The sequence below is a fragment of the Canis aureus genome, chromosome 16 (assembly GCF_053574225.1).
Source record: "Canis aureus isolate CA01 chromosome 16, VMU_Caureus_v.1.0, whole genome shotgun sequence".
Classification (NCBI taxonomy): Eukaryota; Metazoa; Chordata; class Mammalia; order Carnivora; family Canidae; genus Canis; species Canis aureus.
The window spans coordinates 1,143,891-1,158,977 of record NC_135626.1 but is presented as its reverse complement, the minus strand read 5'-3'; the positions used below and the strand labels follow the sequence as shown (position 1 = coordinate 1,158,977).

General features: G+C 45.2%; 2 protein-coding genes across 5 annotated transcripts in view; both read left to right on the top strand.

The window, feature by feature from the left end:
* RC3H2 (ring finger and CCCH-type domains 2) overlaps positions 1–3,091 on the top strand; it is a 65,012-nt gene extending 61,921 nt beyond the window's left edge. The window contains exons 21-22 of one of the 2 annotated variants that reach the window (XR_013353714.1): positions 397–572; positions 2,989–3,091. Coding sequence is in view for 1 of the 2 variants with exons in the window: in XM_077850550.1 (XP_077706676.1) it covers positions 397–424 (28 nt within the window). In the remaining variant the exon portion in view is untranslated. Of the gene's footprint in view, positions 1–396; positions 573–2,988 lie in introns of those variants that run through there. The other variant, XM_077850550.1, reaches the window with a different exon arrangement.
* Positions 3,092–3,260: 169 nt separating this feature from the next.
* Positions 3,261–14,007, top strand: PDCL (phosducin like). Of its 3 annotated transcripts, none has more exons than XM_077850587.1 (4): positions 3,261–3,465; positions 5,629–5,805; positions 9,069–9,250; positions 11,603–14,007. In XM_077850587.1, exons 2-4 carry the CDS (start codon positions 5,634–5,636, stop codon positions 12,152–12,154), a joined length of 906 nt encoding a protein of 301 aa, XP_077706713.1. In that variant the 5' UTR covers positions 3,261–3,465; positions 5,629–5,633; the 3' UTR covers positions 12,155–14,007. The 3 variants fall into 3 exon arrangements, with proteins under 3 accessions (XP_077706713.1, XP_077706716.1, XP_077706715.1); XM_077850590.1 differs by having other exon boundaries at positions 3,264–3,451; XM_077850589.1 differs by lacking the exon at positions 3,261–3,465 and adding an exon at positions 4,561–5,132.
* Positions 14,008–15,087: the final 1,080 nt, after the last annotated feature.

Sequence of the window (15,087 nt, the reverse complement as noted above, 5' to 3'; positions counted from 1 at the left end):
CTTTCTGATTTTTAACAATCTGAACGGTGGAAAATGATATTTGAGAGGATTTTTTTTTTTTGGAGATGAGAAAAAAAAAATTTGTAGTTAATATTACCTGTAGTTGTCCCTTCTGCCCCTCCCTGCTTCAGGGAGATGAGTTGAGCATATTAGCACGCTGTAGAAAGCAAGCTTGAATATGCAGGAGAGAGAGAGAGGACGACATTGCAGGCAGAGTCCTTTACCAGGCTGGAGGAGCAGGATCCAGTGCATCAGTGATTCTTAATTGATACAGATGCAGGAGTTGGTATATTTTGAGGGACACAAGTGCAAGTCTCTTTTGATTGCTTTTACTTGTTTTGCTTTGTTTGTTTGTTTTGAGGAGTCTTCAGCTCCCAAACTGCTTCTGTTTTTCAGGCAAAATAAGAACCAAGGTCAAAACTGAGCCAAGGAGAGGGGAGAGCATTGAAGATTTGAGAAAAGAGATGTGAATTGTTCCTCTTAGCAAATGAAGGTAACCTGCTCAGGGAAACAAGGATCTTTGAGCAGCACCGAGGATTACAGCCTTCGATGTAAAGTGAAAATTTAAAAAAGTAAATAAATAAATTGTATTTATTTATTTATTTGAGAGAGAGAAAGTGAGAGTGAGAGAGCAGAAGCAGGGAGAGCTGCAGAGGGAGAAGCATGCTCCCTGCTGAGCAGGGAGCTCAACAAGGGGCTGGATCCCAGGACTCCCAGATCATGACCTGAGCGGAAGGCAGATGCTTTACTGAGCCACCCAGGTGCTCCTAAAGTGAATTTTGAAGGACAAAGTACCACCAGGGATGAAGAAGATCCCTGCCTCAGGGAGATGTCAGAAAAACAAAATTAAAAGCAAAGCATTCATTTAACAGATATTTACGGAGACTCATGCAGAGGCTCTATTGCTGGGTGCTAGCTTGTCATTTAAAGCGGATCACAGGCATCCATCCGCCAGTTGGCTGGCTTTTCAGAAATCTGATTAAGGTACGACTATTCACTCTGCAAACAAAAATGCATACAGTCACCATAGGATCTCCATGGATGAACTGTTCTTAAATTTGGGGAAGGGAGCTCTCACTCTTGATAGCCTGAACAAACAGCTTCTTAGGAAGATGGGCACATATACCAATTTGCAGACAATTTTAGGTGGTTGAAGAACCACAAGCTGAGAATCTCTCCTTTAAATTAGGAGCCCCATTTTAGAGGGTATTGTTTTAGGATATTTTTAATGATTCAATTTGGACAAAGCTTTCTATGAATCACTTTATGTCTGTATTTGACACCTTAATAAGGACTCAGAATCTGAAATCATTTTTTTTATTGGAGATCAATTTGCCAACATATAGCATAACACCCAGTGCCCGTCACCCAGTCATCCCCACCCCCTGCCCACCTCCCTTTCCGCCACCCCTTGTTCGTTTCCCAGAGTTAGGAGTCTCTCATGTTCTGTCTCCCTTTCTGATATTTCCCACTCATTTTTTTCTCCTTTCCCCTTTATTCCCTTTCACTATTTTTTATATTCCCCAAATGAATGAGACCATATGTTTGTCCTTCTCCGATTGACTCATTTCACTCAGCATAATACCCTCCAGTTCCATCCACGTTGAAGCAAATGATGGGTATTTGTCGTTTCTAATGACTGAGGAATATTCCATTGTATACATAGACCACATCTTCTTTATCCATTCATCTTTCAGTGGACACCGAGGCTCCTTCCACAGTTTGGCTATTGGGGACATTGCTGCTAGAAACATCGGGGTGCAGGTGTCCCGGCGTTTCACTGCATCTGAATCTTTGGGGTAAATCCCCAACAGTGCAATTGCTGGGTCGTAGGGCAGGTCTATTTTTAACTCTTTGAGGAACCTCCACACAGTTTTCCAGAGTGGCTGCACCAGGTCACATTCCCACCAACAGTGCAGGAGGGTTCCCCTTTCTCCGCATCCTCTCCAACATTTGTGGTTTCCTGCCTTGTTAATTTTCCCCATTCTCACTGGTGTGACGTGGGATCTCATTGTGCTTTGGATTTGTATTTCCCTGATGGCCAGTGATGCGGAGCATTTTCTCATGTGCTTGTTGGCCATGTCTATGTCTTCCTCTGTGAGATTTCTCTTCATGTCTTTTGCCCATAATTGGATTGTTTGTTTCTTTGCTGTTGAGTTTCATAAGTTCTTTATAGATCTTGGAAACTAGCCCTTTATCTGATATGTCATTTGCAAGTATCTTCTCCCATTCTGTAGGTTGTCTTTTTTTTTTTTTTAAGATTTTATTTATTTATTCATAGAGATACAGAGAGAGAGAGAGAGAGAGAGAGAGAGAGAGAGGCAGAGACACAGGCAGAGGGAGAAGCAGGCTCCATGCAGGGAGCCTGACGTGGGACTTGATCCCAGGCCTCCAGGATCATGCCCTGGGCTGTAGGCGGCTCTAAACCGCTGCGCCACCGGGGCTGCCCGTGTAGGTTGTCTTTGAGTTTTGTTGACTGTATCCTTTGCTGTGCAAAAGCTTCTTATCTTGATGAAGTCCCAATAGAAACCTTTTTTTTTTTTTTTAAGTTGCAAAGTTGGGGATCCCTGGATGGCTCAGCGGTTTGGCGCCTGCCTTTGGCCCAGGGCCTGGTCCTGGGGTCCTGGGATCGAATCCCACATTGGGCTCCCTGCATGGAGCCTGCTTCTCCCTCTGCCTCTCTCTCTCTCTATCTGTCTCTCATGAATAAATAAATAAAATCTTAAAAAAAAAAAAAAAGTTGCATAAGTAGCTTAGAGTTCCCCTACATTCTTCACCCAGAGTTGCCCAGTTAACGTCTTACACATGACCATAGTGCAATGATCAGAACTGCTGATACACAAGTTTTGCTAATAGACTTCATTTTGTCAGTTGTCCCGTCCATATCTTTTTCTGTTTCAGGATCCAATTCAGAAATTCACAATGTTGTCATGAACGTGACTTTTTTTCTTTTTCTTCTTCTTCTTTTTTTTTTTTTTTTAATGCAAGGTCTGTGTGTTTGGGGGCAAAATATTTAACGTCTCTGAGTCTATCCTAAGAGCCGCGATGTGATTCAGATCGAATAAAAAACACACGTGGAATGGTTCCAGAAGCTTCAAAGATCACTAAACAAACTTCTCTTACTATTGACAACGAAACACGTGCGGCGTCGCTTTTCCTTTAAATGGACACAAAGCCGACTGAAGCGTACTACTGTCCTCGAGGTGGTTTGTCCCAAAGTAGGACCCGTAGCGTCTCCCTCAGCCGCCGGAAGAGGCTCGCCCTAATTGGGCAGCGTGCGTCCGCCCGGCCGCAGGGACGCAGCCTCATTGGCCCGCACAGTCGGGACCGCGGCGGCTTTTCTTAGCGCTCGAGGCGCCGATACACTTCTCTTCGTCCACCGGAGTGTGCTCCCTTCCTTCCGAAGTCCCTGGAGCCGCCAGCCCGAAGGATCCGGACTGCGCTAGGCCGGGTAACTGCCCTGAGGTCCGTCGGGAAGAAGCGGCGGGCATGGGCTACGGGCGGAGGTGGTGGAATACGGCTGGGAGGCGATGTCTGCGCGCCCCCTTGACCCCCACGGCGGCCGCGATCACCCCGCCCCGTTGCCTCCGCTGGCCCCGCCTCCAGCAGGTTCCCCCCAAGGTTCGGCGCGCCCCTCCGCCGCCCTTCCGCGGCCCCGCCCTCTCCGCCCCTCCACGACCCCGCCTCCTTCGCGAGCCCTTCCGCTTCTCCCGCTCCTCCGACTCCGCCCCCTGGAGGCCCCGCCCTCCCCGCAGGCCCCGCCCTCTCCGCCCCTCCACGACCCTGCCTCCTTCGCGAGCCCTTCCGCTTCTCCCGCTCCTCCGACTCCGCCCCCTGGAGGCCCCGCCCTCTCCGCAGGCCCCGCCCTCTCCGCAGGCCCCGCCCTCTCCGCCCCTCCACGACCCCGCCTCCTTCGCGAGCCCTTCCGCTTCTCCCGCTCCTCCGACTCCGCCCCCTGGAGGCCCCGCCCTCTCCGCAGGCCCCGCCCTCTCCGCCCCTCCATGACCCCGCCTCCTTCGCGAGCCCTTCCGCTTCTCCCGCCCCTCCGACTCCTCCCCTTGAAGGCCCCGCCCTCTCCGCAGGCCCCGCCCTCTCCGCACCTCCACGACCCCGCCCTTCCGCTTCTCCCGCCCCTCCGACTCCTCCCCTTGGAGGCCCCGCCCTCCCCGTAGGCCCCGCCCTCCCCGTAGGCCCCGCCCTCTCCGCCCCTCCACGACCCCGCCTCCTTCGCGAGCCCTTCCGCTTCTCCCGCCCCTCCGACTCCTCCCCTTGGAGGCCCCGCCCTCTCCGCACCTCCACGACCCCGCCCTTCCGCTTCTCCCGCCCCTCCGACTCCTCCCCTTGGAGGCCCCGCCCTCTCCGCAGGCCCCGCCCTCCCCGTAGGCCCCGCCCTCCCCGTAGGCCCCGCCCTCTCCGCCCCTCCACGACCCCGCCTCCTTCGCGAGCCCTTCCGCTTCTCCCGCCCCTCCGACTCCTCCCCTTGGAGGCCCCGCCCTCCCCGCAGGCCCCGCCCTCTCCCCCGCCCCCTCCTCCCCGAGGCTCTCCACCGGTCCGCCCTAGCCGCTTCCTCCCCGGAGGCCCCGCCCTCATCGAGCACGCCCCTGCTCTGCCTCCCTGACCTGCACCGTCTGGGCCCCTTCATGCCTCTCTAAGCTTGTTCTGGCCTCCCGCGGCCCCCACAACTCCCCTGTACCTGCATGTTCTTTCCATCAACCCTGCTTCTCCCGCACCGGCCCAGCCTTCTCCCCGCATGTGCTTAGTGAATAGTGCGGCGGCCGGATGGTGGTGGACCTCGGAGGTCCCTGCTTTCGAGAGGCCCTCGCCCCATGAGAGAGCCAGTAGTAAGGAGTTTAGAGGCCTGGTGATAAGTGTTTAATGAAGGAAGCATAGTATTGCGATGCTAAGAGGCGGGACTAGAGTTGTCCCCCCCTTGCTGGAAGGGCAGGCTGGCCTTTTCCCCAAGTGCCGTTGGCTTCTGCTGATGCGGAATCTTGGCCCCAACCACTGTCCCTTAAATTCTTGGGAATTAGTAAAATCTTGTCATGGGCCCTTTTAACCAAAGTTGGTAGTGACTCCTACAGCTCATGGGTCCACCACAGTGTGCTCTGCGGGAAGTTGGAGGCAAGAGACAGGTGAGTGATTGACTTAGTGATTCAGCATCATATTCTTGATGCTGCTTTTTGGACTTTTTCCTGAAGATAATACCCAATTTTTAATTACCCCGCAGTCTTAGTTGATAGGAAAACCTAAAAGTATGTGTAGGTAAAACCTCCAGTCAGTAAGCAGATTCCTCCAAGCCAGCACACCAGGACAGGGGAGACGGTGACTCACACCTCCAGTCTCTCAGAGTCCGGTACTCTGGGGTCTGATCCCAGCTCCACCATTTGCTGTAAAGCTTGGCAAAAAAACTTCCCTTATCTGAGCTTCAGTTTTACCTTCCACAAAAAGAGCATGATTAACCCTGCCACTCAGGTTACGATACGGATTTGCTGAGATCCTGCTTATGAAAAAAAATCACTTTTAGGGTCTTGTAAATAGTGGAAGCTCAGCATAAGTGAGCCCTCAGTCTTCCAATTCATATCTGTCTGATTCACACCAACAAAGAGCCTGATATGTTGCCTCTCTCAGGCACCATGACGACCCTGGATGATAAGTTGCTGGGGGAGAAGCTGCAATACTATTACAGCAGCAGTGAGGATGAGGACAGCGACCATGAAGACAAGGATGGGGGCAGGGGTGCGCTGGCTGGCACTTCGATGCCAGCAGATGCTGAGTTGGCAGGCGAAGGCATCTCAGTCAACACAGGTACTGGAAACCCCTGGGCTCTGGGATCAGGTTTAACAGATGTACATGAAATATGTATCAGAAGTCTCTGATCACTTCTCTTTAATTCCACTCTCACTTCCAGAGTTAGCCTCGTGTCATCATTTTCCTGTGTGTGCATCAGCCATTTCAGTGCACAGTGCAGATGTGTATACACAGCATACACAGACTATGAACACGCACAGAGTGCACGTAGACAGAATTGCTTTGGAATTAGCTTCTCGAATTAATGTTGTTTGATATCACATAAGTCATAGGTATGCATATATTGATAGTATAAACTCCTTGAAATGGCATATTTATACTTTTACATTTTAATATTTCCAAATTGTGGCAATTGAGGTGGCACTGTTTTATATGTAGCCAGCAGTATGGTTTTCCCCATACACTTGCCCCATACACTTGCCCTCCTAACTGTGTTCTCAGAATTTGTGATCTCTGCTGTCCTGAGGGATGACAAAAGGTAACTGATTGTAGTTTTAGTTTCTATCTTTTCAAGAGGGATGTTGAGCCTCTCTAAGAGAGATTTTCATACCCTTTCTTCATTTTTAAAATTTGGTGGCCTTTTTTTTTTTAAGGGACCTTTATAAATAAGGAGATGCATCTGTTTTTACCAATTATGTTGTCTTTAGATTTTATCTTCTTTTCCTGGCAGAAGATTTTTATTTTATGTACCTGAAAGCATTATTTTATAGTTTCTTATTTTTGTTTCTTACTGAAAAGGTCATTCTTCACTCTAGGATTATAAAAAGATTCTCCCATGCTTTTTCTTAGTATGATTATGATTTCTTTTTCTTTTTTTTATACATTTAAATATTGATTCATCTGGAATTCATTTTGGTGCAAGGTATGTGGTAGGGCTTCACATTTTTTTTTTTAAACCCAGAGACTTCGGGGTCCCTGGGTGGCTCAGGGTTTGGCACCTGCCTTTGGCCAAGGGCGCAATCCTGGAGACCCTGGATCGAGTACCGCGTTGGGCTCCCGGCATGGAGCCTGCTTCTCCCTCCTCCTGTGTCTCTGCCTCTCTCTCTATATATATATCTCTATCATGAATAAATAAATAAATAAATCTTTAAAAAAAATAAAAATAAACCCAGAGGCTTCAAAGTATAAATGTTTTGTTTTGTTTTGTTTTAAATATTTTATTTATTTATTTATTCATGAGAGACACACACAGAGAGGCAGAGACATAGGCAGAGGGAGAAGCAGGCTCCATGCAGGAAGCCTGATATGGGACTTGATCCCACATCTCAAGTGGGACTCCAGGATCATGCCCCGAGCCAAAGGCAGATGTTCAACAGTTGAGTCACCCAGGCGTCCCGTAGGGCTTCACTTTTGTCTTCTCCATATTGCCACCCAGTGGTTTCAACACCATTTAGTAAACTATCTTTTTTCTGTTGCTTTGAAATATCAGTTTTATTATGTACTGAATTGCTGTCTATGTTTGTGTTTTTAGGTGCACTTTGTAGTCTCTTGCATTGATTTGTCTTTTTTTACAGTGCTATATCACACTGTTTTTATTTTTTAAATTTTTTTATTTTTTAAAGATTTTTTAATTTATTCATGAGAAACACAGAGAGAGAGAGAGAGAGAGGCAGAGACACAGGCAGAGGGAGAAGCAGAGAGAGAGAGAGAGAGAGAGAGAGAGGCAGAGACACAGGCAGAGGGAGAAGCAGGCTCCATGCAAGGAGCCTGACGTGGGACTCGATCCCAGGTCTCCAGGATCACACCCTGGGCTGCAGGTGGTGCTAAACCGCTGCGCCACCGGGGCTGCCCTATCACACTGTTTTTAATTATTGTGTTACAGGTTTCAGTATCTGATGGGGCTGGATCCCCCTCAGTATTCTTCTATGATGTCATTTTCCCAACTTTTTTTTTTTTTTTTAATAGGCTCTATGCCTAGCATGGGGGCTAGAACTCAACAACCCTAATATCAAGAGTCACATGCTCTACTGACTGAGCTAGCCAGGTGCCCTTCAACTTTTACTTTCTTACTTTTCCAAAACAAATTTAGGAGTGTGCACACATGGGAATGCATTAAATATATAGATTGTATAGATTAATTTAGTGATAATTGGCACCCTTGTGAAGTTGGGTCTTCCTGGTCAGGAATATGGTATTGCTTTTCCACTAACGCAGATCTTTCTTTGTGTTTTTAAGTAGAATTTTAAAGTTTTCTTCATATAGATTTTTATATTTTTTTCTGTGGTAACAAGTCACCTCCAAACCTCAGTGGCTTGTGACAGTAAAGATGTGTTTCTCAGATGTGTTACATGCTGCAGGCCCTGCTTCTGCATCATATAGCCTGTCATTCTAACAACAGGATTGAAGGAGCAGCCCCTGACTGGGACTTGCCTTTTCATGACCAAGTATAGCAGCAAGGAAACATGTAATGGCTCATAAATCTTTTGCTCAGAATCCATTGGTCAAAGCAAGTCACATGGCCAAATCCAATATCAATGGGCTGGGGATGCTACACTCATCCCATGAAAGGTCCTACAAATCACATGGCAGTGGGCAAGGATGTATAGCATGGAGGCAGAGAGGCTTGGGGGTAACTCGAATAACAGAGCAACCTGCCACAATCTTGTTATAAAAATCCAGATAATACAAAATGTATTAATGTAGAAAGAAAAAAGTGTAAGTTCCATCTCACTAGTCCCCTTAGATCCCACTACCTAGAGGCAGTCTCTGTTAACTGTTCGCATGTCCTTCTAGTCCTTTTTCTACGAATGTACAAAGGTACATGTGCATAAATAAATATCTGTCAGTATTTATATACTCACATGCATTTCCTTTTCTAAAAATGGGATGATCCTACCATGATATTGTTCTGTATTTTGCTCTTTTTTCTTTTTTTGACCTAAGATATTTGAACATCCTTTTTTTTTTTTGGACCCCCCCCCCCCCACCCGCTCCCATGAGGGAGGAGCAAACCTCCCTACCTTTGAACATCTTTCATGGCAAGAAACCTATAGTTACTTCATTCTTTCCACAAGTTCTCTTATTTTCCTTTGAGTAGATGAATCATAATTTATTTAGTGCACTTCCTGATGCTGGGCCCTAGCTTGTCCATTTAATTATGGCAAGCCATGCCACAGTGGACGTCACTGTGTGGAGACCACGCTCCTTTGTGTGAGCATCACCGTGCAGTCGATGCAGCAAGCTCTAGGCGGATATGAGCTGGTCCATGCTTCTTTACCCACTCTTCTTGGTCACCTCCTTCACATTCACCCCTATCTCAGGTCCAAAAGGGGTGATAAATGACTGGCGCCGCTTCAAACAGTTGGAGACAGAGCAAAGGGAGGAGCAGTGTCAGGAAATGGAAAGGCTGGTCAAGAAGCTGTCAATGACATGCAGGTCCCATCTGGATGAAGAGGAGGACCAACACAGGCAGAAGGACCTCCAGGAGAAGATCAGCGGGAAGGTAATTGGCAGCCCCCGGGATTTTCTTACAAGTGCTCCTGGCTGCTGGAATGGGGGTCAGAGATTCAAGAGGTGCAAGGTGTTTGATTTGGCCTCCAAGAAGCTGTGCCATGTGGGGCCATGGGGTGGGGAGCGGTAGAGTTGTGTCATAACTCAGACACACTGGGGTTTGAACCTCAGGCTGCCACTGGTCACTGGGGATGTGTCTTTCGTCGTGAGTTCAGTTTGTCACAGGTTTGGTGAGGTCAATATCTCTACTTGACAGTGCTCTCTGAGTACAAAGCCTAGTGCAGGTCCTGGCCCTTTGAAAGCGCTCAGTAAATGTGAGTTTTCTGTCCTTTATTGAAACCTTACTTTGGGTCAAAAATAGTCTTCTGAGGTTGGTGGCATTATCCCTGTTTTACTGATGATGAAATTGATGCTTTGAGATGAGAGGGGACTTGGCTCAAGACATGCAACTAGTAAATGCTGACAGGAAGCAGGATTCTCACCCAGATTTTTTTTTGCTCTTTCCGTGGTGCTGCTCTGTTTCACCTGAAGCCTATTCATGAGAATTAGTGTACAAGGCAACACAGTAGAAGCAAATGAACTCTCTGAAAGATGTTTGGAATTAGGACCCGACTCTCTTATTTTCCCTGTATCAAAAGGATCATCTATTCCCCCCACCCACCATCTATTCTGCCCTCTGAACATGAATGAATTTCTAGGAGTGCCTGAGATCATTTGGTTATGGCCCAAAGCGGCTCTTAGCTGGATATACAAGCCAGGATCAGGCAGCAGATAAGAGGATTAGGTGAGCAGCCATTTGTCTGGAGCAAGAGGAGGATTTGAGGGCATTAGACTTTCTGACCATAATGGGTCAGAAAGAGCCACTCTTGTAGGCTGAGATAGACTGGAGAGTTGGGAGCTCCAGGGAAGGATGGTGCTGGCCATCTGTGATGCAGAAATGTCCATCCTGATCTACTGTTGTCCCCCGGCCTCCACCCTCTAATCTGTGCCGTACAAGGCAGAGGGAAGCTTTGTTCCAGCCATAGTGTCTTGCTGCACCAGGTCAGGAGAAGGAAGATACTTTTTTTTTTTTTTTTTTAAGATTTTATTTATTTATTCATGAGAGACAGAGAGAGAGAGGCAGAGACAGGCAGAGGGAGAAGAGAGAGAGAGAGAGAAAGAGAGAGAGAGAGAGAGAGAGAAAGGCAGAGACAGGCAGAGGGAGAAGCAGGCTCCATGCAGGGAGCCTGATGTGGGACTTGATCCCATGTCTCCAGGATCACAACCTGGGCTGAAGGCGGCGCTAAACCGCGGAGCCACCCGGGCTGCCCGGAAGATACTTTTGTAACATAAACTGGCTGCAGGGCAGTGTGCCCACTGCTCACAGGGCCTCCTTATACTGAGATTAGAGCAGATGAAGCAACACATCACATGAGCACACAGGGCAGTTGAGAGAAGCTGTCCCTGTCCTGTTAGATTGTGTGCCGTAGAATAGTGCTGGAAACCAGCTCAATGCCAGAAACAGGGAAGTGAAGCAAAATAGGGCAAACTGTGTAATCCTAAAAAAAATATTTAGAAACATGAGGAAATATTTAGATGCAATAATGCCAAGTGGCAAAAGCAGTGCAGCCTAACTGGTATACCCACAACGGCTGTTAAAAAAGCAAAAATGGGCAGCCCCGGTGGCGCAGCGGTTTAGTGCTGCCTTCAGCCCAGGGTGTGATCCTGGAGACCCGGGGTCGGGTCCCACGTCGGGCTCCCTGCATGAAGCCTGCTTCTTCCTCTGCCTGTGTCTCTGCCTCTCTCTCACTCTCTCTGAATAAATACATATTTCAAAAAAAAAAAAAAAAAAGCAAAAATGATTTCAGCATCTGACTGGTAATAAAAAGCAAAATACAGTTTCAGTTTATGTAATTGTTATTTTGTGTATGTGTGGGGGTGCAGAGCAAGAATTGTATTGTTTTTGAAATTCCTTAATATCCTATTGTCTTTTTTTTTTTTTTTTACCAAAAATGAAACAGTGGATAAAAGAATTAATCCAATGACTATAAGAAACAAACTCATGAAGTGATGTTAACTGCCTTTTTGGATAGAAGGGCATTATAATGCAGTAGTTAGAAGACTGGGTTTTTAGAAAATCTAGTTTGAATTCTGGACTTGTACCTACGTGAAGTGATGCAAATAACCTCAAGTCTTCGAATCTCATTTGTAAAATGGGGGAAATAGAAGTTCCCTCCTGATGGGGTATCGTAAGATTTCCATGAGCTTTAATACATACAGAGCACTTAGCATGACACCTCACTTACATATTCATCACAGAGGCGGGTTTGTGTTTTTTTCTGCTCACTTGCTGGTCGTCCTGCAGATGACTCTGAAGGAGTTTGCCGTGATGAATGAGGACCAAGATGACGAAGAGTTTCTCCAAAAGTATAGGAAGCAGAGAATGGAAGAGATGCGGCAGCAGCTTCATAAGGGGCCCCAGTTCAAGAAGGTTTTTGAGATCCCTAGTGGAGAAGGGTTTTTGGACATGATTGATAAAGAACAGAAAAGCACCCTCATCATGGTCCATATTTATGAGGATGGCATTCCGGGGACCGAAGCCATGAATGGCTGCATGATTTGCCTTGCTGCCGAGTACCCAGCTGTCAAATTTTGCCGAGTCAAGAGCTCAGTTATTGGGGCCAGCAGTCGCTTCACCAGGAATGCCCTTCCTGCCCTGCTGATCTACAAAGGTGGTGAATTGATTGGCAATTTTGTTCGTGTCACTGACCAGCTGGGGGAAGATTTCTTCGCTGTGGACCTTGAAGCTTTTCTACAGGAATTTGGATTGCTCCCAGAAAAGGAAGTCTTGGTGCTGACGTCCGTGCGTAACTCTGCCACCTGTCACAGTGAGGATAGCGATTTGGAAATAGATTGAACTGCCAGTCTAATTGCATAGATTTCTCATTGTTTGGGCTGGAAGACACATGTCTGGGTATTTATTTCTGTTCCTTCCTGTGTCATGTGGTTTTTCAGCTGTTCTTTGTAGTCCCTTTTATTATATGTAAAGGCAAGAAATTCTTAGATTAAATGGGAATGTTGCATCACCTTGTGGCTAGCAGTAAAGTGACTTAAAATTGTATAAACAGGAAGCCGGGCTTTTGAACTGTTTACTTAAGATTCTCTAGCATGACATCTCTGTTATTGTTTCTAGTCAATATTTACATAACATCCTAAAGACAGTGTCCTGGAAATTGTCTTCAGACCTCAGAGCTCTCTGCCAGGCCTGGGAGTATAATTCTGTAGTTAGTGTGTTATTTGCAACATAAATAGTGTGTCTCCTTCATCAAGATTATAAATTGTATTTACTTGTAATCAGATCCATAGTCCTGGAAGGCAGGACTAAATTTTTAAATTTTTACCTGAGACCGTTCTCCACCAGGGTCTTGTTTAAAGGTTCCAGACAATGTATGTTTGTCCCATCAAGAGGGCAGCTTGATGCTGGAGCCAGTGCCCTGCTCAAGCATTATTAAGTCTTGAAGAGGAGGAAAGATTGATGCTGCCTGCCCTCCTGATGCTGGAAGGCCAGCTTGATTTAAGAATCAGAGCTGATTTGAAGCTGGGAAGCCTTTTTTAAAGGAGGGTTTCTCAATAAGATACTCCTGCTCATTTTTTGTCTGTCTGTCTTTTATTTAACAATGTGACTTTTTGTTTTCATGTAGCTTTTTAAAAATCTTCCTCTCAATCTCTCCCTCCCTCTCTCTCTGTCTCTCTCTCTTTTTGCATATTAGAAAAGTAATATTTAACAGAGGAACATTTGCCAAACAACAGAAGTGAAAAGAAGAAAGAATAATATCTAATGTTGCCCGGAAGAAAACACTATTAATATTTTGGCATATTTCCCTCCATCGTATTTTCTTTGTAGACGTAGACATTTTGCTTGTTTTTAAACAAAACAATGGGATCATTCTGAACATACTGTTTTATAGTATGGTCAGCTATTATAGATCAAACTTTTTTTTCATGTTATTAAATAATCTGCAACACTGTAAAAATGGCCATCGACAGTCCACCATGTAGATAATGCTGAGTTACTTGGTGGTTATGTCTTAAAAAAAAAAACAATGACTTTTTACTACAAAAGTAATAGATGTCCATTGTAGAAAATGTAACACAAATTGTTAAGCTAAAAAGAGATTTTAAAAGTCCTATAATTAAAATAATAAATAAAGTCCTGTAATTCCACCAACCAAAAATTATCCGCATTATCATTTTTACAGATATCCTTGTCTTTTCTATTTGTTTTTTTCTAGTCTTTTCAATTTGTATTCATATTTATAATAATGATTGTCATTTGATATTTTTAGCTTTTTTTTTTTTTTTTTACTTAAAATGGTGTACATTCTAAGGTCAGGGAAAATGTAATGTGGAATTAAAAGATTAACTTTAAAATTCAGTTTTGCTTTTCCTGGTTATTCAGGAGTGGACTAATGTAGAAGGGTCTCAAAAATATCTGTCTTGAAGCTATTTCCTCACCTCTGCAACGGGAACAACACCTGCTTCACTTCTTCATCAGTAGGAAGAAAGTGCATGATTTTTCTGCTTTCAGACGCTCACTGTAGAAAGTGTAGAAGAAGCAGACAACTGTTGTCAATGTTCTTATTTCCCTCTTTTTTTCAGTATTTTTAATAACATTGAGAGCTTACTGGATTTCTATTTTATTTAATATAAATACTTTGACATGTTATAAAAATTCTAAATAAATAATTTTTAATGGCTTCAAATACCCCATCACGTGGATATACCATGATTTATTTAACCAGTTCCTTAATATTGGTATTTATTTATTTATTGTTTTTTTGAAAGAGAGCACACATGTGTGAGTGGTGGGAGAAGTGGGGAGAGAGAGAGAGAGAGAGAGAATCTTTTTTTTTTTTTTTTTTTTTGAGAGAGAATCTTAAGAAGGCTCCATGCCCAGCACAGAGCCCAATGTGGGTCTGATCCAATGACCCTGAGATCATGACTTGAACTGAAACCAAGAATTGGATGCTTAACTGACTCAGCTACCCAGGCACCCCAATATTGGGTATTTAGATTCCAGTTTTTCTTTAAAACATTTAACATCTTTGCATTTTGGGCTGTATTTTGGATTGTTCTTTAGTATAGATTTCTAGAAGAAGAATTCTTGGGTAGATAGAAAAGAATATTTGCAAAATAGGGTCTTTTTTTTTTTTTTTTTTAAAGATTGGTTTATTTATTTGAGAGAGAGAGACTGCCCGAGCAGGGTAAGTAAGGGTCATAGGGAGAGAGAATCCCAAGCAGACTCCTCACAGACCGTGGAGCCCAAATTGGGGCCTGATAGGACACCAAGATCACAACCCAAGCTGAAACCAAGAGCCAGTCACCTGACTGATCCATCTAGGTGTCCCACAAAATAGTTTTTAGAAAGCATCTGTTCCTGTTGTAAATGGAAATAGTCAGTTGCAGAACCTTAACTTTACCTTTCAAGAACAGAGACTCTAGAATAAAAGGAACATATGGAATGGGGGAAATCCTTGAGCATTCAATCTCTTACTCAGGTATAGTGGAAACAGCATGGACAAGAAAGATGAGCCCTGGGTGTTATACTATATGTTGGCAAATCGAACTCCAATAAAAAAATATACAGAAAAAAAAAAAAAGATCCAAATCTGAAGCCTGTCACTCATTGGTGTAGCTCCTAGGGATGTACCTAGGATTTTTTTTTTTTTTTTTCTTTTTAAATTTCAGTTTGCCAACGTACAGTATAACACCCAGTGCTCAGGTCCCTAGGCCTCTTGAAGCTGTTTCACCTCTGCAACGGAAACAACAGCTGCTTCACCTCTTCTGTGC